The 26,077-nt window shown below is 38.3% G+C and overlaps 1 protein-coding gene across 1 annotated transcript; it reads right to left on the bottom strand.

Moving 5' to 3' along the window:
• Positions 1-3,245: 3,245 nt before the first annotated feature.
• Positions 3,246-4,196, bottom strand: LOC132531952 (developmental pluripotency-associated protein 2-like). The gene has a single exon (XM_060170059.1). It carries the CDS (start codon positions 4,194-4,196, stop codon positions 3,246-3,248), a length of 951 nt encoding a protein of 316 aa, XP_060026042.1.
• Between the last annotated feature and the right edge of the window lie 21,881 nt (positions 4,197-26,077).

Below are 26,077 nucleotides of genomic sequence, written 5' to 3'. Positions count from 1 at the left end.
ACTCATGATTCATGGCAAGAGGTCAAAATATCAATATGAACAGGAGTTTGGAAGAAATTGATTTCAACCCTCATTTGTCCCATGATGCTAGGAAGCCTCATTCCTAGGTCAGGTGAGGATTTTGTTGATAGGCCATTTATGTGCTATATTTGGATTAGGCCCTGTTAATAACCTAAGTATTCTCTGGATCATGTCTTACTAGTCTATTATGATTCAGGAAATGTTTTCCCTTGTTGCTTCTTTCTATATCTAGAGTTGAACTATTACAATTAACTTTATATAAAGCTATATATTTGATCAATTGCCTCAAGATGTTTAGCCATCATTAGTTTTGTTGGAGACCTGGTTACACAAAAAAGAAACAACAATCTTTTAAGATAGGCTGGATATAAATAATATAGCTAATAACATTAATAAGGTCCTAAGTAGGGATTTAAGCCATGAGCTTCCAGAACCAAACCAGGTCCTTAAAAGATCACCAAGACTAGGAAGTGGATCTCTTAAGGCAGAAATTTGGTTTTTCATGTGGATCTTTAAATATGTTACATTAGAGGATTAGGTGGTGTGAAAATGCAACATTCAGTTTGAATTATGGTACCGGTGCCTCCTTGAGATGCTGTAAGGATATGGAGGGCCATGTGATTTTGTAATACTGCTTTTCTCATCATAGAGACCTCAGAATTCAGGTCTGAATTGGCCTGATTACTGCCATTTAAGGCCAGCTGGGTGAATTTTGTTAAGGCTTTGATGTGGGCAAATACATCTTCCAGTCCTACTGAAGGCAGAAAAATAGCTGCTAAATGATCATAGCAATGAAATACAGAACTTTTGATCCATCAGGCTTGTGTTAATGGTAAATTTGCCAGTCATTTCTAAATTGGCATGCGTGTGGTCTTGAGCCCAGGGGAATTCTAGGGTACATCTTCCTATCCATCGTGGTGGAAGCCAGGGTCGCAAATTGGTGCTGTAAAGCCGTTGAATTCCATTAGATACAACCCAGTATATTTCCGTTTGCCTGACCCAGGCTGTTCCATAGCATTCGTTACCTTTAAAAGAAATGATATGTTGGCATATTTCATAAGGGACCCAGACTAATTTTCTAGTGTTTTTAGGCTGATTACCTTTAGTATGATTTAATTGTTCCCACCATGGAGGGTGAGGGGATTTAAAATTAAATGACCATAGCCTGGTGTTAGCCATCTAAATCTATCCTAAAACCAAGGGAGAGTCTCTCTTAATAATTGAGAAATTATATTCTTTGACTGAAATTTAGCTCATTGCACTGATTGAGCTTGAGTAACTTTATTTATTTTTATTTTTTACTTATTTTTTAATTTTTTTGTGGTACACGGGCCTCTCACTGTTGTGGCCTCTCCTGTTGCGGAGCACAGGCTCCGGACGCGCAGGCTCAGCGGCCATGGCTCACGGGCCCAGCCGCTCCGCGGCATGTGGGATCTTCCTGGACCGGGGCACGAACCCGTGTCCCCTGCATTGGCAGGTGGACTCTCAACCACTGCGCCACCAGGGAAGCCCGAGCTTGAGTAACTTAAAAAGAAAATTCATATTTATGGTCAGTGTCAGAGTGAGTATGATTGATTGGCCAAGTGAGGGGATCCCATGTAGTAACATCAGTAGTGGCCCAAACAGAACTACTTCTTCTGAAATAAATTTTCTAAGGGCCATCCCATCAGAGCCTTGGAGAGGAGAAATCCACAAATGTATACCAGGAATACTGGACATAGGTAATTGACCACAGACTCAACAATTGAATTGATTTCTAAAATTTGCAAAGGGTTGTGCGCATAATAGAAAAACATTGATTCATATGCAAAAGTCCAAGAAATAAAGAAAACACTATAAATAGTCATTCAGGTCAGGTCTGGCATCTTGAGATACCTGTCTACTTCTGATGCTGTCTTCTTCTTGTCCTGTTTTGTGTGTCATTTCTACTCTGTTTGACTATTGTTTTAAGGTGAGTTTGAGGTCAACAGTTCTCTCTATAGATCATTCTGGTGCAGTGGCCCTTTTTTAAGTGGGAAATATAAATCTAAGAATTAATTCCTTTTAGTTTCTCTGCCCATGAGCTAGTTAAGTGTACCTGATAGGGGTCCTTCCATCTAGGATGGAGAGAGTCCTTTATTTTTATTTATTTATTTTTTTTGTTTATAGAAGCTTTATTCATAATTGCCAAAACTTGGAAGCAACCAAGGTGGCCTTCAATATGTGAATGGATAAATTATGGTACACCCAAACAATGGAGTATTCAGCATTAAAAAGTGGGCAATCCAGCCATGAAAAAACATGAAAGAATTTTAAATACATTTCCTGTTGTGAAAGAAGTCAATCTGAAAAGGCTACTGTATGATTCCAAATGTATGACATTCTGTAAAGAGGCAAAGCTATGCCGACAGGAAGATCAGTGGTCTGGAGCTGGGGGGAAAAAGTATTAAATAGGTGGAGCACAGAACATTTTTATAGCACAGTGAAACTATTTTGTATGACACTAAAATGATGAGTATGTCATTATACATTGGTCAAAACCCATAGAGTGTACAACACAAAGAATGAACCCTAATATAAACTATGGGCTTTGGGTGACAATGATGGGTCAATGTAGGTTCAACAACTGTGCCTCTCAGGGGCAGGATGTTGATAGTAGAGGAAATGGGGTGGGGAGGAGGGGTGGTATTTGAGAATTCTGTACTTTCTGCTCAATTTTTCTGAAAGCTTAAAACTGCTAAAAAACCAAAAATCTATTAACTAAAATAAAACCAAATTACATTCTATATAGCTAGTACCTGAAGCAGCAGTAACAGTCATTTTTTGGTAAACCTCAGTACAGAATCCAGACATTCCCATCTGTACTTAAGGCATCAGGCAACATTGAGGATGGCGAGGACAGAGCATAGCAATCATTGGGATGCAAGTCACTTTAACTGTGGGCTCTCCATCATTTATCTCTCTTTTTTTTTTCATGATTACTAGTAAGGAGTTTGAATCATAATCAAAGACTTCCCAACAAACAAAAGTCCAGGACTAGATGGCTTCACTGGTGTATTCTAACAAACATTTTTTTATATTGAGGTAAAATTGGTATATAACGTTATGTTACAGGTGTACAACATAGTAATTCGATATTTGTGTACACTACAAAGCTGATATAAGTCTAGTTACCATCATTACCATACAATTACCCCCCTTCACACATTTCATCCACACCCCACTCCTTCCCTTCCGCTAACCATTTATTTTGTATTAAGACATGGCCCATCTAAAAGCAATGATGTTGGTATGTCCAAACCAGGTTTCTTCCTCTTCCCCATTGCAATTAATCTTTTCATAATTTTCTTATTCCTCTTAGCACATTCGGGACATAACATATTATCTTCTAGGTCTGGGGATGGGAAAGTGCAGGCAGGTAACATGAAGAGAGAGATCATCCTCCTGGGAGTGTTAGGCACCCAGGTCTGACCTGCATGGAACTGCAGGCGAACCCATCCTTCTGTGTCTGCCAAGAGTGGTCTGCCATGGACCACACACCACCGGACACCGGAAAGTTGCGGCAGAAAGGACTCAACAGAGGTAGGCAGGGGACGTGAATTTACAGCCTTAGGTTGAACAGCTCTTGCAGCAACTCTTGACCATGCTGCCAACATGGCTGCCTGAGCTGAAGTTATCACTTCAACCATGTTAGTCCTTTCCTCATTCTCACTCATCTTCCTTTTCTGAACACTTGCTGTCTTGGTCACCGTCTTGTGTTTTCCTGGACATGACTGCAATCTGGCCTCCCGTGATGATTCAGGAATATACTGATCTTTTTCAGGATAAGCATGTTTCTGGAGTCTCAGATAAACCTCTATCTTCTGACCATCGGTACTCAAATTAAGTTGTTGGCACCATTTCCGCAAAGTATCCCGACTCACGTTGTTAATTGGAGGCAATATGGTTGGCAAGAGATAAATAGGTTTACTACAACTAGATTTTGGGCAAGCTTTGAACTGTTCATCTGTTTGAGGAGGATGAACTTGGTCATCTGAACTCAGTGACTCCACTTTGACTTCTGAAGTTGAAGAAACACTTGGTTCCATTAGATGGTCTTCAACAATTTCCTCATTGACTGGAATCAATGTAAGAACCATATTTTCTTCACCTAAGACCTCTTCAAAGAAATTCTTCTCACAATTTGGTTGTGCCATTCCAAGGAACTCTCAGAGAAAGGCAGAGCCGGCAATGTTAAGGATATCTGCAATTTAATCCTCTTAACCTCGAGAGAGTCTTTTAAATGATGCCTTCCAGTAGACATAATCTGTTGGTTGCAGTTCGTGGAGCATTTTATCTTCATCCAAAAATAGGTTACTAGGATAAGCTTCAGAAACAAATTTAGAATGTCCTTTTAGTAATTCAATTAAACCATTAGTAATGGTTTAGTAATGGTTTAGTAATTAGTAAACCATACAGTAATGCAACATAGTAACAGGGAGCCATCTAGGAAGTGAGTCTTAGGCAGTAAATTCAAAACCTCAAAGACAGTTAACAACATTAAAATTCAATACCCACTGAAATGTAATTTTTTTCTCCCTAAAATTACCCTAATTTCTATCAAACACAGCCAAATTAAGACTAGTTTATTTACAAAATAAGTCTGGTGTCAATAAACTTGGCCTGGTTATTTATATGTGTAATTGATCATATAGGTTCTTTTAATATTAGCTTTGTTGGAATGTTTCATGAGGAATCTCTGATTGAACTTTAAAAGGCCGTTTAAGGCCAGAAAATCCATGCCAAAGACTTTCCATCAGATTCCACTTGCAAAATCTACAGATTTGGATGGGTTCCTCTCTTCTAGAGGTACCCCAAATATCTTACAATTCCCGCACCTGCCAGGAAGTGGCTTTCCTTATTCATCTGTTAAGGCTGCTGGGAACCCTGTAAGCAAAGTACTAGGTTGTTTGTCCAAGGGGCTTTATGGCTCCATAAAGTCTGCCTTAGTTCTTTAAATCTGCCTGGTCACATCTAATTTTTGTGTATTCTCCAGCCAAAGCCATGGTAATATAACCAATTTCTCCAATTATGTCCTGTTATAAGGAGAACAGATTCAATTGAACTTATGCAAATAATTATTGCCATTAAAATAAGAATACTCACTAAATAAGTGTTTCAAAATTCTGGAGGGATAAAGTAGAGAGAAAAGATAAACGTTTCAGTTCAGCCTATGAAGGTCTGTAAGTCATATTTAGCTTAAGGGGAAAGGTTTCCTTATATCCAGAAAACAAAGACTAAAGCCAGTAATATTTCAGACAAAGTCATAAAAATTATCAGTCAGCTGTATGTAACTAATTCTTGTTGATTTTTATCTTCTTTTAACAGTTTTATGAAGCCATCAGGTTTTCCATTAGAATGCTTTAATTTTCTTACCCAGTTCAGTGGTATGATCTGAAAGTTATCAGAAACCTGTATTTTTCTTCTTTCTATGAATCTTCTTGAAGATGAGGCATTTTTGTAAAAACATCAGAGTAAAACAGTAACTGTATATAAATGACAAAAGACAAAAAAAAATGCACAATTAAAGACCTGATTACAAAGCAGTTGTCAAATTGGTTATTTTTGTGATGTACGATATTAATATAACTAGAATTATGACTAATAACATTATACCAGGACATATTCAAATTTTAGAAATTTCATGTATTTTCTAGAACATTTATATTCATGGCATTTACTCATACAATATAACCTAAAAAGGTTTATTGCCACACCTTTGACAATGTCTCCATGTAATTTAGCATACCAAATAAGCCTAATTAGTTTAATATCTCTCAATGAGATGTATCAGGTGCCCTCTAAAGCATCCCAAGTTTAGCTAGAGGTCAAAAGAACTTCATTTAGAATTTGATTTGAGGAAGTTTGTCAAAGATATCAATAAGTTTTAAAAGCACTTGGTTAAATAGGATCAGAGGTCACTGTGAAACAAAACTGTGACTGCAGTGGCTAATGATTTGATCCTTCTTGATCTGGATGGTGGGCAGCATTCCGTGTTTTACAAAGACTTCAGTGGAGGAAGTAACTGCAGATGTGGTAGAAATAGCAAGAAAACTAGAATTGGAAGCAGAGCCTGAACATGTGACAGTTATTGCAATCTCATGGTAAAACTTGAACAGATGAGGAGTTTCTTCTCCTAAATGAGCAAAGAAAGTGGTTTCTTAAGATGGCATCTACTCCTGGTGAAGGTGCTGTGAAGATTTTTGAAAGGACAACAAAGGATTTAGAATATTACATAAACTAAGTTGTTCAAACAGCAGTAAGGTTTGAGAGAATCACCTCCAGTTTCGAAAGAAGTTCTACTGTGGGTAAAATGCTATCAAACAGCATTGCATGCTACAGAGAAATTGTTCGTGAAAGCAAGAGTCCATTGATGCAGCAAATGGCATTGTTGTCTTATTTTAAGAAGTTGCCATAACCACTCCAGCCTTAAGCGACCATGAGTGTTATTAGATAATGGTTAGACTTTTTTAGCAATAAAGTATTTTTAAATTAAGGTACGTTTTTTAGATAGTGCTATTGCACCTAATAGACTACATTATAATGTAAACCTTCCTTTTATATGCACTGGGAAACCAAAAAATTCATGTGACTTGCTTATTGGCAATATTCACTTTATTGCAGTGGTCTGGAACCAAACCCTCAATATCCTGAGGTATGCTTGTATTTTCTTTCTCTTTGTTTTAATTCTCACTTGTTTCATGCATTGTTCTCCTGACCTTGGTGAGCCTGTTTATTACCATTATTTTGAACTATCAGGTAAATCACTTATCTTCATTTCATAAGATCTATTTCTGGAGTTTTGTCTTGTTCTTTTGTTTGGAATATATATTTTTATTTCTTCATCTTCTTTGAGTCTCTGTGTTGTTTTTTGTGCATTAGCCCCCTCTCCCAGTCTTGACAGAGTGGTTTTATGTAGAATATGAACCTCATCAATCAGCTGAGCCTGAGTTTTTACTGTCTCTCAAACCTTTGTGATTGTCCAAGCTATCTTCTTTGTTCTTGGAGCCTTGCAGTAGCGGAGAGTGTGCCATGACTTGATAGTGTCCAAAAGGGGAGGATTGCAGTCAGCACCTAGTTTCAGGTTGATTGGAAGCCAGACCCTCAGATAGCAGCTGGGAAAATATGTAGTTAGACCCCTTCTAGGGAAACACTGGGAGGTGGGTGTTTTTACACTTGCCTGGATATATAGCCAGTCATGGGGGAATGTCCTGTGCTCATTAAGAAGTGCCTCTTTGTTTGATACAGTCCTGTGGGACTTCTGAATGCAAACACTTTTGACTATCAGAGGCAGGAATTCTAGGGGCCTGTCTCTTGGGCAGCAGCCACAAAAACTGGAACATCAGATGCATTTACAAGCTCCCTCTAGTGAGATACAGATGACTTGCAGCAGGGTATAGGGAAAAGGCAAGGGAGGTGTTCATGTGCTTTCCCAATCTCCAGGGAGAGTGGCAGTCAGCACCTAGATGTGTGCTAAATTAGAAGCCTGACCCTCAGGCAGCTGTTTTTAATATATACAAATAGTCCCTTTTCAGGGCAACACTGGGAGGTGGATATGTTTTATCTGCTCCCTCTGTGCTGAGCCTGAGGGTATAGGCACACTGAATCCTTGGAGCCAGTTAAGAACTGTTTCTTTGTTTTCTGTAAACTTGTGGGTCTTGTGGATAAAAATTGCATTGGATTTCAGAGCTAGGTGTTTTGGGACCCCATCCCTTAGGTGAGAATCTTAAAAGTTGGGATGCTAGATGTTGGGTCCAAACCTTTTGCTCCTCAGGGAGAAGCTGGGAGTTGGGAGTTCCCTCCCAATTTTATGGTGTTGTGCTGGGGGTTGGGGTTGATGACAAGTTTGTCTCAGTCTTTGCTACCTGTTTTGATGTGGGTATTTTCTTGTTTGCTCCATGTGTAGGAGTTGCTCAGCTAGCTTTTGGATTTCTTTCAGAGGGAATTGCTCCGTGTGTAGCTGTACATTCGGTGTGTCTGTAGGAAGAAGGGAGTTCAGGAGCCTCCTGTGTTGCCATCTTGGACTGGAACTAGTCATGGGCTTTTCTGGAAGTGTCCCAGACAGCTGGGGAATCTGGGTGCTCACTCACATGCCCTTACTTTCCACTGGGGGAGAAATCGTGGTCTGAGAAGGTGTCACTTGGCACTGAGTGGTACCACGTTGGGGGAGGTGTAACATGGGTACTGTTCCTCTTACCCCCTCCAGTGTGTCCAAACTTGTATTTTTTTGTTCCAACAGTAAGCTGAAACTTTTCCACTGGAAATCTGGACTTCCACAAAGATTCTTTCATTCATGGATGATTATCTAAGACACTGTCTTCCTGGGGCTCCCAGACCACAACCTAGAGGATCAGGAGCCAGTTCACAGGCCACTGCAGGGTCTGTGGCTGGGGTCCAGCTCTCTGTATGCGTATTATCCCATATATGGGTGGGTGAGACTCCTCCCAGTTTCCTTGGAGTTCAGTGCTGGGTTCCACAGCTCCTACAAAGGCACTTTTGTTCAAGAATGGATGCCAAATTGTTGAGCAAGGAAACACTGAGGGACGTCTTATTCAGCCTTGTTGCTGAATTTACTCCCCTGCATTTACTTAAGTTCCCTTGAAGTTGACCCAATCCTGTTTTTTTATAGCTACAGGAAAATGACTTTTGTAGAAGGAAGTTGCAAAGGACAGATGTAACTGAGATACAGAGACCTTGTGGAATTTTGTTTAAACTGATTTTCTTACCAAAATTCCTTGAATGTGAAAAGCACAACACAGACCTCATTCTTTATAATCCTCATTATCCAGTTAAAATAAAGTCCTATTAATATTGAAAGGAGGAGTACATTGGGGTTTCCTTAATTCAATCTCATTTGTATTTAGAGTCTGTAGTCATGTAGAGTGATATATAGAGTTGTGACCCAGTGCCTAGGTTTTCTTGAAGGATTTGTCAATGCTTTTATCAGTGATTTTAAGTTAACCATTTTACTTGTCTATTCAGTGCCTCTGATTGCCTGTTTATGGAATTGGAAACTTTAAATACCATGATTTTTGTAACCTAATAGAGGTTGTGATGATTGATGAGATACTATAAATTCATCAGATGTCCTCATCCATGAAGAAAGCCCAGCATTCTGCATACTTGACTAGAATTTCTGATTGTTTCAGTTTAGTAATGAACCAGAATTTCTGTATCCTGTTGGTAGTCAGTCCAAGAGGAAGTTACAGATTTTCCAGAAAAAATGAGACTGACAAAATGGTGGGAAATTGGACATTAAAAAATTTAAGTTATGGTATCCTTTTCAAGATAACATGTTTTGGCCAGATTAAGTTACTTAGCCAAGTAACCTAAAAGATTCTTTATACTTTTTTTTTGTTTGTTTTAAAACTCTTGTTTCAGATTTTTTTTTTCCAGTTTAAGTTTTCATGTCACTCAGTGATGAGAGTATTATTCTGGACTTCCAATTAAAGTCTGAATTCATAGTAATCAGAAATTGAAGAAACCTATGCATTTCTGTATGTGTGTTTTGTTTTTCAATTATGTTTTTTGTTTTCATTTTATAGGAATTACAATGTTGTACTAGATATTCTCTCTGCCTGGAATGCTTTTATTCCATGATCATACCTGGTTGGCTCCCTATTATCATTTAGACTTTAGAGAAACCCTCCTTGACAATCCATTTAAAATAGTTATCAATCACTGATCACTCTCACTTTTTCTATTTCAGATCTCTGCATAACACTATGGCCATTGGGTATTTCCCTTCCCTTCCCTCTTCTTCCTTTTCTTTCTTACATCCTACCTTTCTTGAACTCTCTAGTTTTAGATGTCTATCCTTGTTTAGATGTCTCCCAGCATCATTTAATGTTTGAATGAGTATCTGAATGAACTACTACATCTTTAGGAAAGATGTTTCTCTTTATACAATCCCTTATGAAAGTTTTTAATAAGTTCCTTCTCATTGAGATTGTTTGCTTTTTCCAAATTCATGGCTTTTCTCTTGATTCCATTCTTGAGTCCATCCTGAGCTCAATTTCTATCCTCCTTTTTGTTATTTTAACTGGGCACATCTAAAATATTATTATTTCAAAAGAGTGGATATAATTCTTCTCACATAACAGAAGGGAGTAACTCAAAACAATGACTAATTAGTGAATTATTTTTTGAGTTTTGGATTATATTATATTCTTTTAGCAGTTCACGTATTCAGGTGATAAAGTCATGCTTAGTATATGCTGGGCACTGAGGATATAAAGATGAGAAATGCAAAGTACTTACCTTGAAGAGCTCACGTATTGTTGGGGAAGGTAGACTTATAAACACATAATTTCATGAGTTCTAAAAGATGTCATAGGACATATGCATTATTCTTAATTATTGCATGGGTGTTTTCCAGGAAGGTGAGAACAAGGAGAACATTCTCAAGCACATACCCAGTGGTTTCTTAGGCACCAGATTCTACCCAACTCCAGATCATTCTGCACACTGATCCTTACCCTGTGCAGGTACTTTTAAGCAATGAGGATGCTGCTTAGCAGTGTCTGGCATATGGTACACACTCAAAAAATATTCAGTGAATAGATGAATAACTTTCCCCTTTGGGTAACAAGGATCCATCAGAATTTTCCTAGTGGGGGGTATATACATGAGTAATGTTTTTTTTTGAAAGAATCTCACATTGACATGTGGGTGGAAAAAGAAAAAAAAAAAGCTCTGGGGAGAGCTTGGTGCCAGTGGGGCCTGCTCTGATAATCCAGGAAGGAGTCAATGATTCTGGCTCTCCTTGGAACATCTGAGCAAAGTGCATTGGCAGCACATACGCAAAGTAGGAACGGGGTGTTGGAACAGTTAGCCACATGCTAAAGGGAATGTCCAAGGCCACTGAGTGAGGGCTGAGGGGCAAGGCCAGGACTTTAACCCAGGTCGTTTCCTTCCAAATTCCATCCTTTATCCACTTAACTTTTTTCACTTCCCTTTATCTGTAATTAAGTCTTGTTAAATTAATTAAGCAAGGAGGCCGTTAGACTGATGTACCTTTAATGCCATGGAGGTCTAGGTAAGAAAACTAAAATCTAAGCCTGTAAATATCTCGAGGTTATGAAATCAAAACCCAAGGACAACCAGTCACAAACAGCAACTGGGCTTTAAGCTGTAGCCAATCAATGCTTTCCTGCTGCCTTTTCTGTATGAAGGTCTTTCCCCAGGCTCCTCTTGGTGGAGTGCTCCTGACCACTTCCTGTTTGGTGCTGCCTGATTTGGGTCAGTCTTTGCTCACAGACTCTTAACGTTTTTAATATGCCTTAGTTTATCTTTTAACAGTCTCAGCACTTGCCTTGCCAGTCAATCTCTCTTAGATTCGTATAGGTCCTGCAGGAACTGCTGTTTCACTGTGACTCAGCTTTTCTTACAAATCAGAGGTACAGGAGTACATGGCATCTTCCCAGCTCTGTTCATAGAGCTGCTGATAACAGCTCAAAGGGAAAGGATGCAGACCTGGAGAAAGGAAGGAAAGAGTTAGAATTCAGGTTGTATCCAAACCCGAATCACTGTCCATGTGCATCAAGAAAACCAGCCTGTATTTTCCCTCCTCCTCCAAGATAAATTCAGAAATAATCTGCAGCTGATTTTCAGAAAGGACTCTGAAGATGGGCATGTGAGAGGTCAGTGCAGAGAACGAACTTGAATGGACTCTCTCTTTGACATCTCATTTTAAAGTCTCACTTCCCATTCTTTTAATTGAACAGGACTCTTTTGATCAGCATTTCAATCTCTCTTCTTTCCCCTCCTGCAGCTATGTATTGTGTACAGCAAACATTTATAGTTGTTAGCCATTAGTTGGCTTTTACTACTGATTATTCTTCCTTTGTTACTTTTTTTTCCTTTGAAAGCTTCATTCATTACTCCGGCATTAAAAAAGCTCGGCATGAGTAAAAACCACATAATTCTCCCCCTTTCTAATTCTGTGAGAAGCCAACACCAGAACAAGTTGGATCCATCTTCTGTGGCTAAAATGACTTTTGAAACTTGTGGCTGTGCTTAGGGTACTGAAGCAGGATGTGCAGAGCATTGGAAGAGGGCCATTAGTCAGTGAGAAAACTTCCCTGGGCAGGTAGGCAGGGAGGATCTGGAAGGCTGAATTTTTGTCTTTGTTTTTTTCCTGTTGGATGCCAACTACAAGTTACAAATTGGGTACGAATTCCTTAACCTTTGGCCAGCAGCAATCAATTTCACATCTAATTTATATGTAAACAAAGTTGCAAATTTGACTTAATTATATTTCCCTCAAGTTTTTCCACCTTATTTTGGGAGGGATGGTTTTGTTTGTGATTTATTTCACTCTGGTTAACTCTTGACATTCTGGAATATTCTGCAGCATTTCCCAGGAAATTACAACCTGTAACAACAACCACCCAGTCTGCCTGATCTGAGCACCAAATTATAGCCTCACAGAGTGTTGCTTAGAGCTGAAAACAAGACCTTGAAGACCCTGAATCAAAAATTATGTCTCCATTTGAAAAATAGTAATTAGTAGCACAGTCTTCATCAAAAAATTTAAGGTAAGAGAAATGAGAAAGAATTAAGTGAAGGCAAATATGGCTCTGAGAGGTATCTAGAAGCCTCTCCCAATAGAAAGAAACCGAGAAATAAAATATTGCCTGCCATATCAGTAAACAAAGGTTCTAGCCTCCACATTACAGTTCCCTCGAAGGTGAGCCCTAAGGGAGCTCAGGAAGGAAGCAAAGAATGCCTGCCATCTAGCAGTCATCAGCCTGCAGCCATCCCGATGGTGCAGCCTGAGGAAACTCAGGATGAGAAAACACAGGATACTGGCCCCAGATAGCTGAGGTGCATATCAAGGAAATGATTTCAGTGAGCCCAAACTCTCACATCTTCCCATACATAGAAAAGCGCTAAATTCCTTAACTTGAGACACTGTAATCTAGTTTTCTTTTATTAACAGTAATCTTTTGTTCTGACTACCTGGTGGTGTTGTGAAAACTCCTATATATCCTGGCTCTCCCCTTGCCTCCTCAGAAGGAACAGTTTTCTCGGGGTTTTCTGAGAGGCTGTCTCCCCAGCTTGAAGTCCTAAAAATGTCTGCCAAATAAAACAACTCTCAACTTTTAGGTTGTGCATTTTTTTTTCAGTTGACAGAATCTGTATTATTTTCCCATTCTGAGGAGAAGACAACTATTTGCTTCTGATGTGGATTTAGGCTATAGTTTGTTTTTCAAACTCCATTCTCAAGGAAGAATCCTCCCAAAGTCAGCCTGAGTTCTTGGAATCTTCTGTGTTGGTTGCTGTTTTAGTTTCCTAGGGCTGCCATAACAAATTACCACAAACTGGTTGGCTTAAAACAACAGGAATTTATTATCTCACAGTTCTGTAGGCCAAAAGTCTGAAATCAAGGTGTTGGCAGGGTCATGCTCCCTCCACAGGCTCCAGAGAAAAATATTTCCTTGCCTCTTTCCTAGCTGCTGGTGAATACCAGCAATCTTTGGCCTTCCTTGGCTTATAGATACAGACATTCCTATCTCTGCCTTTGTTTTCACGTGGCGTTCTCCTCTGAATCTCTGTGTGTTTTTTCCTCTTTTTGTAAAGACACCTGTCATTGGATTTAGGGCCCAACCTAATCCAGTTTGCCTTTATCTTAACCAGTTATATCTGCAAAGACCTTATTTCCAAATAAGATCACATTCTGGGTTTCTGGGTAGACATGAATTTTGGGGGGACACTATTCAACCCACAACAGTTGTTCACGGATTTAAGCTAAGTATACCTGATGCCAAATGTGAGAATTTTGATCACATGCCTGGAAGTTTTGTTTATTCAGTCATCTAGTTTTGACATTTTGAGGATGGAGACCCCTAATTTTTAGGGATACTATCAAGTTTGGTAGATAAAACACATCCTTTGATTCACATGTGGACAGTGTCCATGCCTTTTCCATGTGTCTAGCACAAGCAAATAACATATTGGAGCAGTCAAGGCAGAAAGGACTAAATCCAGAATGCAGGAGGATAGGTTTGAATCCTCCCTGCTAAGGGTAGTGCAAAGAAGCACCCTGCTAAGCCCCAAAGAGGGATTTAGGCTAAGACCTATATCATTATTTTCTGAAAGTCCCTCTTACCTAAGTTTTGGCTTGTAATTGAGTTTTTAGAATTGATATTTAACATATGAATTACACTTTCAAGATCCAGTGGAAAGCCTATGTATAGTTGAAGTGGAATAATAGCCTCTTGCATTTCACACTAGGAAAGAAGACCTATCTGGGTGTTGCTAAAATATTTTAGTGATATACTAATACAGAGCTATTAAAATTTATTCATTAAAAGAATCCAACCTTGAGCGAGTGACCTGTTAGTGCTAATGCTATTCCTTTCTATTTGACCCTGTTCAGCAACAACTGATACATTCTGGGAAAGTAGGAGAAAAGAACAAAGGCATTGAGCTACTTTCTTTCCAGATTTCTTAACTTAATTTCTGGTCTTTAATTAGCCTCTCACCCTCTCTTCTGCACATGCAGACATCTAGTTAATAGGGTTAAGCTGATGATAACAAGGGAAAGTTTTTACAAGTAATGAAGTTCTTGAAGGTGTTGCTGAGGTATATGGGTTATGGGAGGTCCTGAACCTTAGGGAATATGGAAGACTGGCCTCAATGAGAAAGTGTTGGGAGTCAGAAAAGTGACTTCCTGGGAAATAGCAGATGGATCAAGGCACAGTGGACATCAAGAAGATTAAAGCCCAGAAACCTGATGAATCCCAAGATGGACATACTGAGATAGTTACATTTAACCTATGTCTTGAAGGCATTCAATGAGTGTTCAATCTGCAGTCTTCCCTAATAGCAACTCTTTCTCCACATCTGATAAGTTTATGCAGCTATGCATGGGTTATCCACAGGGAAGTGGGATAAATGATAAAGATAAATAATTATAACAGCAGTTTGCTTTATTATATTGCAATAAGGAGACATCATTAGTAAGAGTTTGTTGATTCCTGGATTATCAGTTGCTCAAGCTGACTGTGATTATTCTAGGGTTTTGAAATGAACTATGAATTCTTTTCTTTCTGAGAACTGACAGGATATGGATATTCTTAAACTGTCTTTTCTCACTATCCCAATTTTCCTTAGTAGAATAAGGGAGGAAGGAGGAGTTGAAAGGCTACAGTGGTAGTCCCAAACTGCCTTTCCAAACCTGAAATAGCACCATTTCTAGAGTGTGGTCTGTCTTCATTAAAGTCCCTTAGAAGAAAACAGGATATGGATTTTGCAAAGAAATTATATTTTTATTTTTCCTCCCATGCCAATCACTTTCAAGTTCACCATATTTCTGGATTGTATTTATTAGTCATTCTGTAGACTACATTAGCTAATTTAGTAAATTTAGTAGATTAGTTAAGAAAATAAAACTTAAATTAATCAGTGCAGTTTCAGTCATCATAATGTTGGCAGTTTCAAGCATCATAATATTTGTACAGTATGAAAAAGATATCAGATGACTGCTAGGATTATCTGCTTTGAAGAGTTTTATTAAATTTACAATTATTTTGCTTACAACATCAAAATTAAATTAATTTATTCCAGATTCTTGGAAATTGATATATTTGTAAATATATCATTTTTGTTTCTGGGCATTTATTATAGATATTCACCCCACAAAAGGAAAAGCACTTCAGGCAAATAATTAGTTCAAGCCATAATATAATATTTCAACCTAATTTTCATTTATTTGTTAACTCAATGTTTTTTTTTTGAGAATGTACTATATGTCGCTGACTGTTCTAGACACCAATGATACAGGGGATAAAGCAAACCCTACCCTAGTACTAGGGCTCATATTCCAGTAAGGTGTAGTCAGGGAGACAGACAGTAAGCAAAAACAACAACAAATATATACATCTCAGGTGCTGTCAAACTATGTAGTACCATGAAAAAATGGGAAGCAGGGTAGGAGAATGGTGAGTGAAATGGGATGGTGGCTTTTCAGAGACTTGAAGGAGTGAGAGAGTGAGCACAGAGAAGAGGCGGACTTATTGTGAAGCAAATGAAGCTTAAGCTTCAGGAACTTTCACTTGCCAGAATCTCTGGGAGTGATGGGAAGTGCTGGGAACTGTAGATTGTTCTTACAGCGAGGGGAAACTGGGTTGCCATCAGGAAGCTTGTGTATGTAAGCATTTCTGTTAGAATGCTGAAGATACCTCCAAAGAGATTGAATGATTACTCCAAAGTAATCTCTGGAGCTCCAACGATTTCCTGTAATTTCTGTTCTCATTCTAAATAACTATTAACCTAATTTTGTATTTGTGGTTTTATTTCTTTTTCTAAGAGAGCATTCCCTGACATAACTATATAAGCTTCAGGTCCCAACCAAACTTTATCCACTCCAGACATGGGAATCACAGGGCAAGAGGGTGGCAGACAGAGGAGCAACAGGGAGGCCTGTGCGTGTGTCTGGAGCTCAGCCTGCAGGAGGTGATAGGGATGAGGTCAGGGAAGTAAGGTGGGCGTGGTGGTGGGGTTGTAGGAATGACAAGCCTCTTTAAGTACTTTCGGTTTTATTCTAATTAAGTTGTAAAGCTAATTAAAATTTAGATCAGAGGAATTACTGGATCTGGTTTATATTTTAATCAGATCCTTTTAAAAGAATTACTTCCGCTGCTCTGTGGAGTTCAAGTAAAAGGATGCAAGAGTAGAAGCAAGGAGATCTGGCAGGAGGACACCAGAAATCTAGCCAAGATGTGACAGTGGTTGGGGTTATGTTGGTAGTAGCAGAGGTGGTAAACAACGCCAGGATTTGGGATATAGTTTTAAAGCAGAGCTGAGAACACTTGCAAATGGATTGGATATAGTTAATAAGGAAAAGAGAGGAGTCAGGTAACATGCCAATGTTTTTGGTTTGAGAAAAGAATGGATAGAGGTGGTATTTGCTGAGCTGGGGACTTGAATCAAGAGTTCAGCTTTGGAGACAGTAAGTTCAAGACTAGACATCCAAATGGAGATGTAAAGTCGATGATTGGGTATATGTGTCTATGACAGTAATCATGTCATTTAATCCTCAATGTAACCCTGTTATGTAGGTATCATTATTCCTGCCTAAAATTTTTTTAAAAAGGTGGTTTAGATGTTATCCAATATCATCTAACAATGTATGGCAATTCTAAGACTTGAACTCAGATCTTGGTATCTGATCTCTTGTTCTTCCCGTTGTATTATCTTTCTTCACCTATTCAGAACTCCTTTTTTTTCTCCCTCTCTCTCTTCTTTTTTTATTTATTCATTCATTCAGTATATACTTATTGAACCACTCTCCAGTGCTAGGTATTGGGATTACAAACATGAGCAAGACATGGTCCCAGCCTTCAGCTCACCTTATGATCTTAATAACTTCTTGGATATATTAAAGTGTAAAGGAAACAGAACCCAGTTAAGCTGGTAACTTGACATTTCCTTGAGTCTAAGTAAGCATAAGTTTTAAAAAATAGAATTCATAGTAACTTTATGGGGAAAAAGCAAACTCTACTAAAATTAACATAAATTTCAATTTTAAGACACTGACTTTAGATAGAACATATAAAAATATATCTTAGAATTCTGAAAATATAGTGCATATAGTTAACATTTATTGGGCCCCTATATTCTAAGTCCTGGTGTGCTTTATTTCATTTAATCATCACAACAAACCTTTGAGAAAGCTGCCATTATTATTAATATTAATATTTTATAAAAGAGGAAACTAGGTGTAAAGAAGCTAAGTGTTCATTGGCAAAGCTAGAAACCAAACCCAAAGTATCTGATTAAAAGCGGTCATTTAATCATTTTGCTAAACTGACTTTAAGAGTCAAGACTTGGGTTCTAGCCCAGATTTGGTTTCTAAATTTGGGATTTCTGAAGTCCTCAAAACTTAGCATCCTTATTGGTAAAGTTAGATTTGAAAATCTCTGGGTATCTTATATATGGTACTAAGATTGTAACTATAGTAACTACATTTTATTATGAGATAAACTCATTTAGAAAATGACTAGATGGTAAATAAAGTATCATTTATTCAATACCTACTATGTGCCAGGTTATTAGGTGCTTTATATAGTTTATATACTTCAGTAATCACAATAGCCCTGCAAGGTCAGATTTGTTATATGTGTTATAGGTGAAGAACGAATAATTTGCTGAAGGTGAAACAGCTGGTCAGCTTTGGAACTTGACCTAACCCAGTTCTGAATCCAAATTCCATAGACTTTACACCATTTTAGTTTCTCTCCAGAAAAGTAGGGATCATCTTAAATGCAAAAACTCTAAAAAATGTCAACTCTCAGAAAAAAACAGGACATTTTTGGAAGTGTTGGGTGTAGTTAGCAGAAGAGCTTGTTAAAATGTGGACGTTTTTTGCCACAACTACAGCCTAGTTGAGAGAATCTCAAGTAACTTAATGTCTTTGTCTGGCAAGCTTTTAGTAGAAAAGAACCTGCCAAGATTCATTCATTAGTAGAATCTAAAAATCTGTAAATTTGCCTTTTCCAGACATTTTGTATAAATAGAATTATACAATGTGAACTTCCATAGGAAGTTCAGCTATCATTAATATCATATTGTGTAAATTATCTTGCAGGCATCAAAATGTTTAGGAAAACAGTCCCACTCTGAGCCTTCTTGGAAGTCTATATAACAACTTTAATTGCTTAAAGGGCCACTTATGAGCATGAAGTATACTGATATTTATGTATATCAGTATTCCTAATTTAAAACATAAACAAAAGAGGAAAGAATAGTATAATGATCCTCATCACTCAATACCTAACTTCAACAGTTATCAGTGTATTGCCGATCTTGGTTCATATATAATTCCCTATAGCCTGCTACTTGCTGTTTTTGTTTTTCAAAGCTTTATTGAGGCATAATTTACATTCCATAAATTAATCCATTGTAAATTTATAATTCAATGATTTTCAGTAATTTATAGACTTGTACAACCATCCCCATAATCCTGTTTTAGAACACTTCTGTTACTTCAAAAAATTCCCTCATGTTCATTTGCTTTCAATCCACCTCTTATGTATAGCCCCAGGAAACCACTTATCTTTCTGTATCTAGAAATTTGCCCTTCCTGCGTATTTCTTTCTTTTTTTAATAAATTTATTTATTTGTTTATTTGTTTTTGGCTGTGTTGGGTCTTCGTTTCTGCGTGCGGGCTTTCTCTAGTTGCAGCAAGCGGGGGGCTACTCTTTGTTGCTGTGCTTGGGCTTCTCATTGCAGTGGCTTCTCTTGTTGTGGAGCATGGGCTCTAGGCACTCGGGCTTCAGTGGTTGTGGCACATGGGCTCAGTAGTTGTGGCTTGTGAGCTCTAGAGCACAGACTCAGTAGTTGTGGCACACTGGCTTAATTGCACCGTGGCATGTGAGAACTTCCCGGACCAGGGTTCAAACCCGTGTCCCCTGCACTGGCAGGTGGATTCTTAACCACTGAGCTACCAGGGAAGTCCCGTGCATATTTCATATAAATAGAATCATACAGTGTTTGTTCTTTTGCATCTAGTTTCTTTCACTTAGAAAAATGCCATTAAGTTTCCATTTTATATTTTAACATGTTTGTTGAGTTTTATTGCCAAATAGCATTGCATTATATGGATACCATATTTTGTTTATCAATTCACAACTTGATGAACTTTTGAATTGTTTTCGGTTTCGGGCTATAATGCTTCTAAGAACATTTGCATACAAGTCTTTACATGGACATAAGTTATTTCTCTTTGGTACATACCTAGGCATGGAATTGTCAGGTTGTATAGTAAGTTTATGTTCAACTTTTTAATATAACTGCCAAACTCTTTTCAAAATGTCTGCACCATTTTACACTAGTTAACCAGCAGTTTATTATAATAGTTCCTTTACATTTCCATACAAATTTTAGGATCAGCTTGTCTATATCTACAAAATTTGCTACATGGATGGCATTAAATCAGCAGGTCATTTTGCGGACAATTGACATCATAACTATTTTGAGTCTTCCAATTCATGAAACAAATATGTTTCTTCACTTATTTAGATAAAGTTTGATTTATTTCATAAGTGTTTTACAGTTTTCAGCATATAGATCCAATTCATATCTTGTTATATTTATACCTAAGTATTTCATTTTTGAGGAGAGCTGTTGAAAATAATATTTATAATTTAAATGTTTTTAAAATTTAGAGTTTCAGTTGTTCATTGCTAACATATAGAAAGAGGATTGAGTTTTGTGTTCCGACTTTGTATCTTACAAGTGTTGGGACTTGTTTTGTAGAATTCTTGGGATTTTCTACATAGACTTTTATGTCATCCCATAATAGGAACAGTTTTATTTCTTCCTTTCTAGTTTTTTATGTCTTGTATTTATTTTATTGTTTTATCACATTGGCTAGAACTGCCAGTATGATGTTGAATAGGAATGAATAGAGGGGACATCTTTGCCTTGCTCCTGATCTCAGGGCAAAACAGAAACTGATTCTTTCTTTTTTGCTTCCTTCCTTCCTTCCTTCCTTTCTCTTTCTTTCTTTCTTTCTTTCTTTCTTTCTTTCTTTCTTTCTTTCTTTCTTTCTTTCTTTCTTTCTTTCTTTCTTTCTTTCTTTTTTTTCTTTCTTCCTTCCTTCCTTCCTTCCTTCCTTCCTTCCTTCCTTCCTTCCTTCCATCCTTCCTTCCCTTTCTTCCTTCCTTCCTTCCTTCCCTTCTTTCTTTCTTCCTTTCTTCCTTCCTTTCTTTTTTTTTTGCCTCACTCTTTTTTTTTTTTTTTTTTTTTGCGGTACGCGGGCCTCTCACTGTTGTGGCCTCTCCTGTTGCGGAGCACAGGCTCCGGACGCGCAGGCTCAGCGGCCATGGCTCACGGGCCCAGCCGCTCCGTGGCATGTGGGATCCTCAAGGACCGGGGCATGAACCGTGTCCCCTGCATCAGCAGGCGGACTCTCAACCACTGCGCCACCAGGGAAGCCCTTTGCCTCACTCTTGTAATGAACAAAGCAGGACAGTGTGGTCGGTGGACATAGGCTGAGACACACCAGGCACTGGCTGACCTGTGTGTACCAGTGCTGACCACACAGAATGGGCACTGAATTCCCTATGTTGTTTGTTGTGTTGTTGGTTTTTGTAGATGCCCTTTTATTAGACTGAGCAAATTCCCTTTCTTTTCTTTTTTTAACATCTTTATTGGAGTATAATTTTTTTTTAACATCTTTATTGGAGTATAATTGCTTTACAATGGTGTGTTAGTTTCTGCTGTATCAAAAAGTGAATCAGCTATACATATACAAATATCCCCATATCTCTTCCTTCTTGTGTCTGCCTCCCTTCCACCCTCCCTATCCCACCCTTCTAGGTGGTCACAAAGCACTGAGCTGATCTCCCTGTGCTGTGCGGCTGCTTCCCACTAGCTATCTATTTTACATTTGGTAGTATACATAAGTCCATGCCACTCTCTCAATTCATCCCAGCTTACCCTTCCCCCTCCCCGTGTCCTCAAGTCCATTCTCTAGTAGGTCTGCGTCTTTTTTCTGTCCTACCCCTAGGTTCTTCAGAACCTTTTTTTGTTTATTTTAGATTCCATATATATGTGTTAGCATAAGGTATTTGTTTTTCTATTTCTGACTGACTTCACTCTGTATGACACATTCTAGGTCCATCCACCTCACTACTTAAAACTCAATTTCATTTCTTTTTATGGCTGTGTAATATTCCATTGTATATATGTGTCACATCTTCTTTATCCATTCATCTGTCGATGAACACTTAGGTTGCTTCCATGTCCTGGCTATTGTAAATAGAACTGCAGTGAACATTGTGGTACATGACTCTTTTTGAATTATGGTTTTCTCAGGGTATATGCCCAGTAGTGGGATTGCTGGGTCGTATGGTAGTTCTATTTTTAGTTTTTTAAGAAACCTCCATACTGTTCTCCACAGTGGCTGTATCAATTAACATTCCCACCAACAGTGCAAGAGAGTTCCCTTTTCCCCACACCCTCTCCAGCATTTATTGTTTGTAGATTTTTTGGTGATGGCCATTCTGACTGGTGTGAGGTGGTACCTCATTTTAGTTTTTTTTTTAACATCTTTATTGTGGTATAATTGCTTTACAATGGTGTGTTAGTTTCTGCTTTATAACAAAGTGAATCGGTCATACATAAACATATGTTCCCATATGTCTTCCCTCTTGCGTCTCCCTCCCTCCCACCCTCCCTATCCCACCCCTCCAGGCTGTCACAAAGCACCGAGCCAATATCCCTGTGCCATGCGGCTGCTTCCCACTAGCTATCTACCTTACTACGTTTGTTAGTGTGTATATGCCCATGACTCTCTCTCGCCCTGTCACAGCTCACCCTTCTCCCTCCCCATAACCTCAAGTCTGTTCTCTAGGAGGTCTGCGTCTTTATTCCTGCTTTACCCCTAGGTTCTTCATGACATTTTTTTCCTTAAATTCCATATATATGTGTTAGCATACGGTATTTGTCTTTCTCTTTCTGACTTACTTCACTCTGTATGACGGACTCTAGGTCTATCCACCTCATTACAAATAGCTCAATTTCGTTTCTTTTTATGGCTGAGTAATATTCCATTGTATATATGTGCCACATCTTCTTTATCCATTCATCCGATGACGGGCACTTAGGTTGTTTCCATCTCCGGGCTATTGTAAATAGAGCTGCAATGAACATTTTGGTACATGACTCTTTTTGAATTTTGGTTTTCTCAGGGTATATGCCCAGTAGTGGGATTGCTGGGTCATATGGTAGTTCTATTTGTAGTTTTTTAAGGAACCTCCATACTGTTCTCCATAGTGGCTGAACCAATTCACATTCCCACCAGCAGTGCAAGAGTGTTCCCTTTTCTCCACACCCTCTCCAGCATTTATTGTTTCTAGATTTTTTGATGATGGCCATTCTGACTGGTGTGAGATGATATCTCATTGTAGTTTTGATTTGCATTTCTCTAATGATTAATGATGTTGAGCATTCTTTCATGTGTTTGTTGGCAGTCTGTATATCTTCTTTGGAGAAATGTCTATTTAGGTCTTCTGCCCATTTTTGGATTGGGTTGTTTGTTTTCTTGTTATTGAGCTGCATGAGCTGCTTGTAAATTTTGGAGATTAATCCTTTGTCAGTTGCTTCATTTGCAAATATTTTCTCCCATTCTGAGGGTTGTCTTTTGGTCTTGTTTATGGTTTCCTTTGCTGTGCAAAAGCTTTGAAGTTTCATTAGGTCCCATTTGTTTATTTTTGTTTTTATTTCCATTACTCTAGGGGGTGGGTCAGAAAGGATCTTGCTGTGATTTATGTCATAGAGTGTTCTGCCTATGTTTTCCTCTAAGAGTTTGATAGTTTCTGGCCTTACATTTAGGTCTTTAATCCATTTTGAGCTTATTTTTGTGTATGGTGTTAGGGAGTGATCTAATCTCATACTTTTACATGTACCTGTCCAGTTTTCCCAGCACCACTTATTGAAGAGGCTGTCCTTTCTCCACTGTACATTACTGCCACCTTTATCAAAGATAAGGTGTCCATATATGCATGGGTTTATCTCTGGGCTTTCTATCCTGTTCCATTGATCTATCTTTCTGTTTTTGTGCCAGTACCGTACCGTCTTGATAACTGTAGCTTTGTAGTATAGTCTGAAGTCAGGGAGCCTGATTCCTCCAGTTCCTTCTTTCATTCTCAAGATTGCTTTGGCTATTCGGGGTCTTTTGTGTTTCCATACAAATTGCGAAAGTTTTTGTTCTAGTTCTGTGAAAAATGCCAGTGGTAGTTTGATAGGGATTGCATTGAATCTGTAGATTGCTTTGGGTAGTATAGTCATTTTCACAATGTTGATTCTTCCAATCCAAGGACACTGTATATCTCTTCATCTGTTTGTATCATCTTTAATTTCTTTCATTAGTGTTGTATAGTTTTCTGCATACAGGTCTTTTGCCTCCTTTCGTATGTTTATTCCTAGATATGTTTTTCTTTTTGTTGCAGTGGTAAATGGGAGTGTTCCCTTAATTTCTCTTTCAGATTTTCATTATTAGTGTACAGGAATGCAAGAGGTTTCTGTGCATTAATTTTGTATCCTGCTACTTTACCAAATTCATTGATTAGCTCTAGTAGTTTTCTGGTAGCATCTTCAGGGTTCTCTATGTATAGTATGAAGTCATCTGCAAACAGTGACAGTTTTACTTTTTTTTTCAGATTTGGACTCCTTTTATTTCTTTTCCTTCTCTCATTGCTGTGGCTAAAAATTCCAAAGCTATGTTGAATAATAGTGGTGAGAGTGGGCAACCTTGTCTTGTTCCTGATCTTAGTGGAAATGGTTTCAGTTTTTCACCATTGAGGACGATGTTGGCTGTGGGTTTGTCATATATGGCCTTTATTATGTGGAGGTAAGTTTTCTCTGTGCCTACTTTCTGGAGGGTTTTTTTTCTTTCTTTTTTTTTGCGGTATGTGGGCCTCTCACTGTTATGGCATCTCCCTTTGCGGAGCACAGGCTCCGGACACGCAGGCTCAGCGGCCATGGCTCACGGGCCCAGCCGCTCTGCGGCATGTGGGATCCTCCTGGACCGGGTCACGAACCCGTGTCCCCTGCATTGGCAGGCAGACTCTCAACCACTGCGCCACCAGGGAAGCCCATCTGGAGGGTTTTTATCATAAATGGATGTTGAATTTTGTCAAAAGCTTTTTCTGCATTTATTGAAATGATCATATGGGATGATCATATGGTTTTTCTACTTTAATTTGTTAATATGATTAATCACATTGATTGATTTACATATATTGAAGAATCCTTGCGTTTCTGGGATAAACCCCACTTGATCATAGTGTGTGATACTTTTAATGTGCTGTTGCATTCTGTTTGCAAGTATTTTGTTGAGGATTTTTACATCTACGTTCATCAGTGATACTGGCCTGTAGTTTTCCTTTTTTGGGATATCTTTGTCTGGTTTTAGTATCAGCGTGATGGTGGCCTCATAGAATGAGTTTGGGAGTGTTCCTCCCTCTGCTATATTTTGGAAGAGTTTGAGAAGGATAGGTGTTAGCTCTTCTCTAAATGTTTGATCGAATTCGCCTGTGGAGCCATCTGGTCCTGGGCTTTTGTTTGTTGGAATATTTTTAATCACAGTTTCAATTTCAGTTCTTTTGATTGGTCTGTTTGTATTTTCTATTTCTTCCTGGTTCAGTCTCTGAAAGTTGTGCTTTTCTAAGGATTTGTCCATTTCTTCCAGGTTGTCCATTTTTCGGTATGTAGTTGCTTGTAGTAATCTCTCGTGATCCTTTGTATTTCTGCAGTGTCAGTTGTTACTTCTGCTTTTTCATTTCTAATTCTACTGATTTGAATCTTCTCTGTTTTTGTCTTGATGAGTCTGGCTAATGGTTTATCAATTTTGTTTACCTTCTCAAAGAACCAGGTTTTAGCTTTATTGATCATTGCTACTGTTTCCTTCATTTCTTTTTCATTTATTTCTGGATCTGATCTTTATGATTTCTTTCCTTCTGCTAACTTTGGGTATTTTTTGTTCTTTCTCCAATTGCTTTAGGTGTAAGGTTAGGTTGTTTGTTTAAATTGTTTCTTCTTTCTTGAGGTAGGATTGAATTGCTATAAACTTCCCTCTTAGAACTACCTTTGCTGCATCCCATAGGTTTTGGGTCATCGTGTTTTCATTGTCATTTGTTTCCAGGTACTTTTTCATTTACTTTTTGATTTATTCAGTGATCTCTTTGTTATTAAGTAGTGTACTGCTTATCCTCCATGTGTTTGTATTTTTTACAGATTTTTTTCTGAAATTGATATCTAGTCTCACAGTGCTGTGGTCAGAAAAGATACTTGATACGATTTCAATTTTCTTAAACTTATGAAGACTTGATTTGTGGCCCAAGATATGATCTATCCTGGAGAATGTTCTATGAGCACTTGAGAAGAAAGTGTGTTCTGTTGTTTCTGGATGGAATGTGTTATAAATATCAATTAAGTCCATCTTGTTTAATGTATCATTTAAAGGATGTGTTTCCTTATTTTCATTTTGGATGATCTGACCATTGGTGAAATTGGGGTGTTAAAG

This window comes from Lagenorhynchus albirostris, chromosome 13, assembly GCF_949774975.1.
Source record: "Lagenorhynchus albirostris chromosome 13, mLagAlb1.1, whole genome shotgun sequence".
NCBI lineage: Eukaryota > Metazoa > Chordata > Mammalia > Artiodactyla > Delphinidae > Lagenorhynchus > Lagenorhynchus albirostris.
Note: the sequence above shows the minus strand (reverse complement) of the source record. Positions and strands in the feature narration are given on the sequence as shown.

Excerpts from the sequence above, each read along its gene's own strand:
- LOC132531952 (XM_060170059.1), bottom strand. The coding sequence starts at position 4,196 with ATGGCACAACCAAATTGTGAGAAGAATTTCTTTGAAGAGGTCTTAGGT.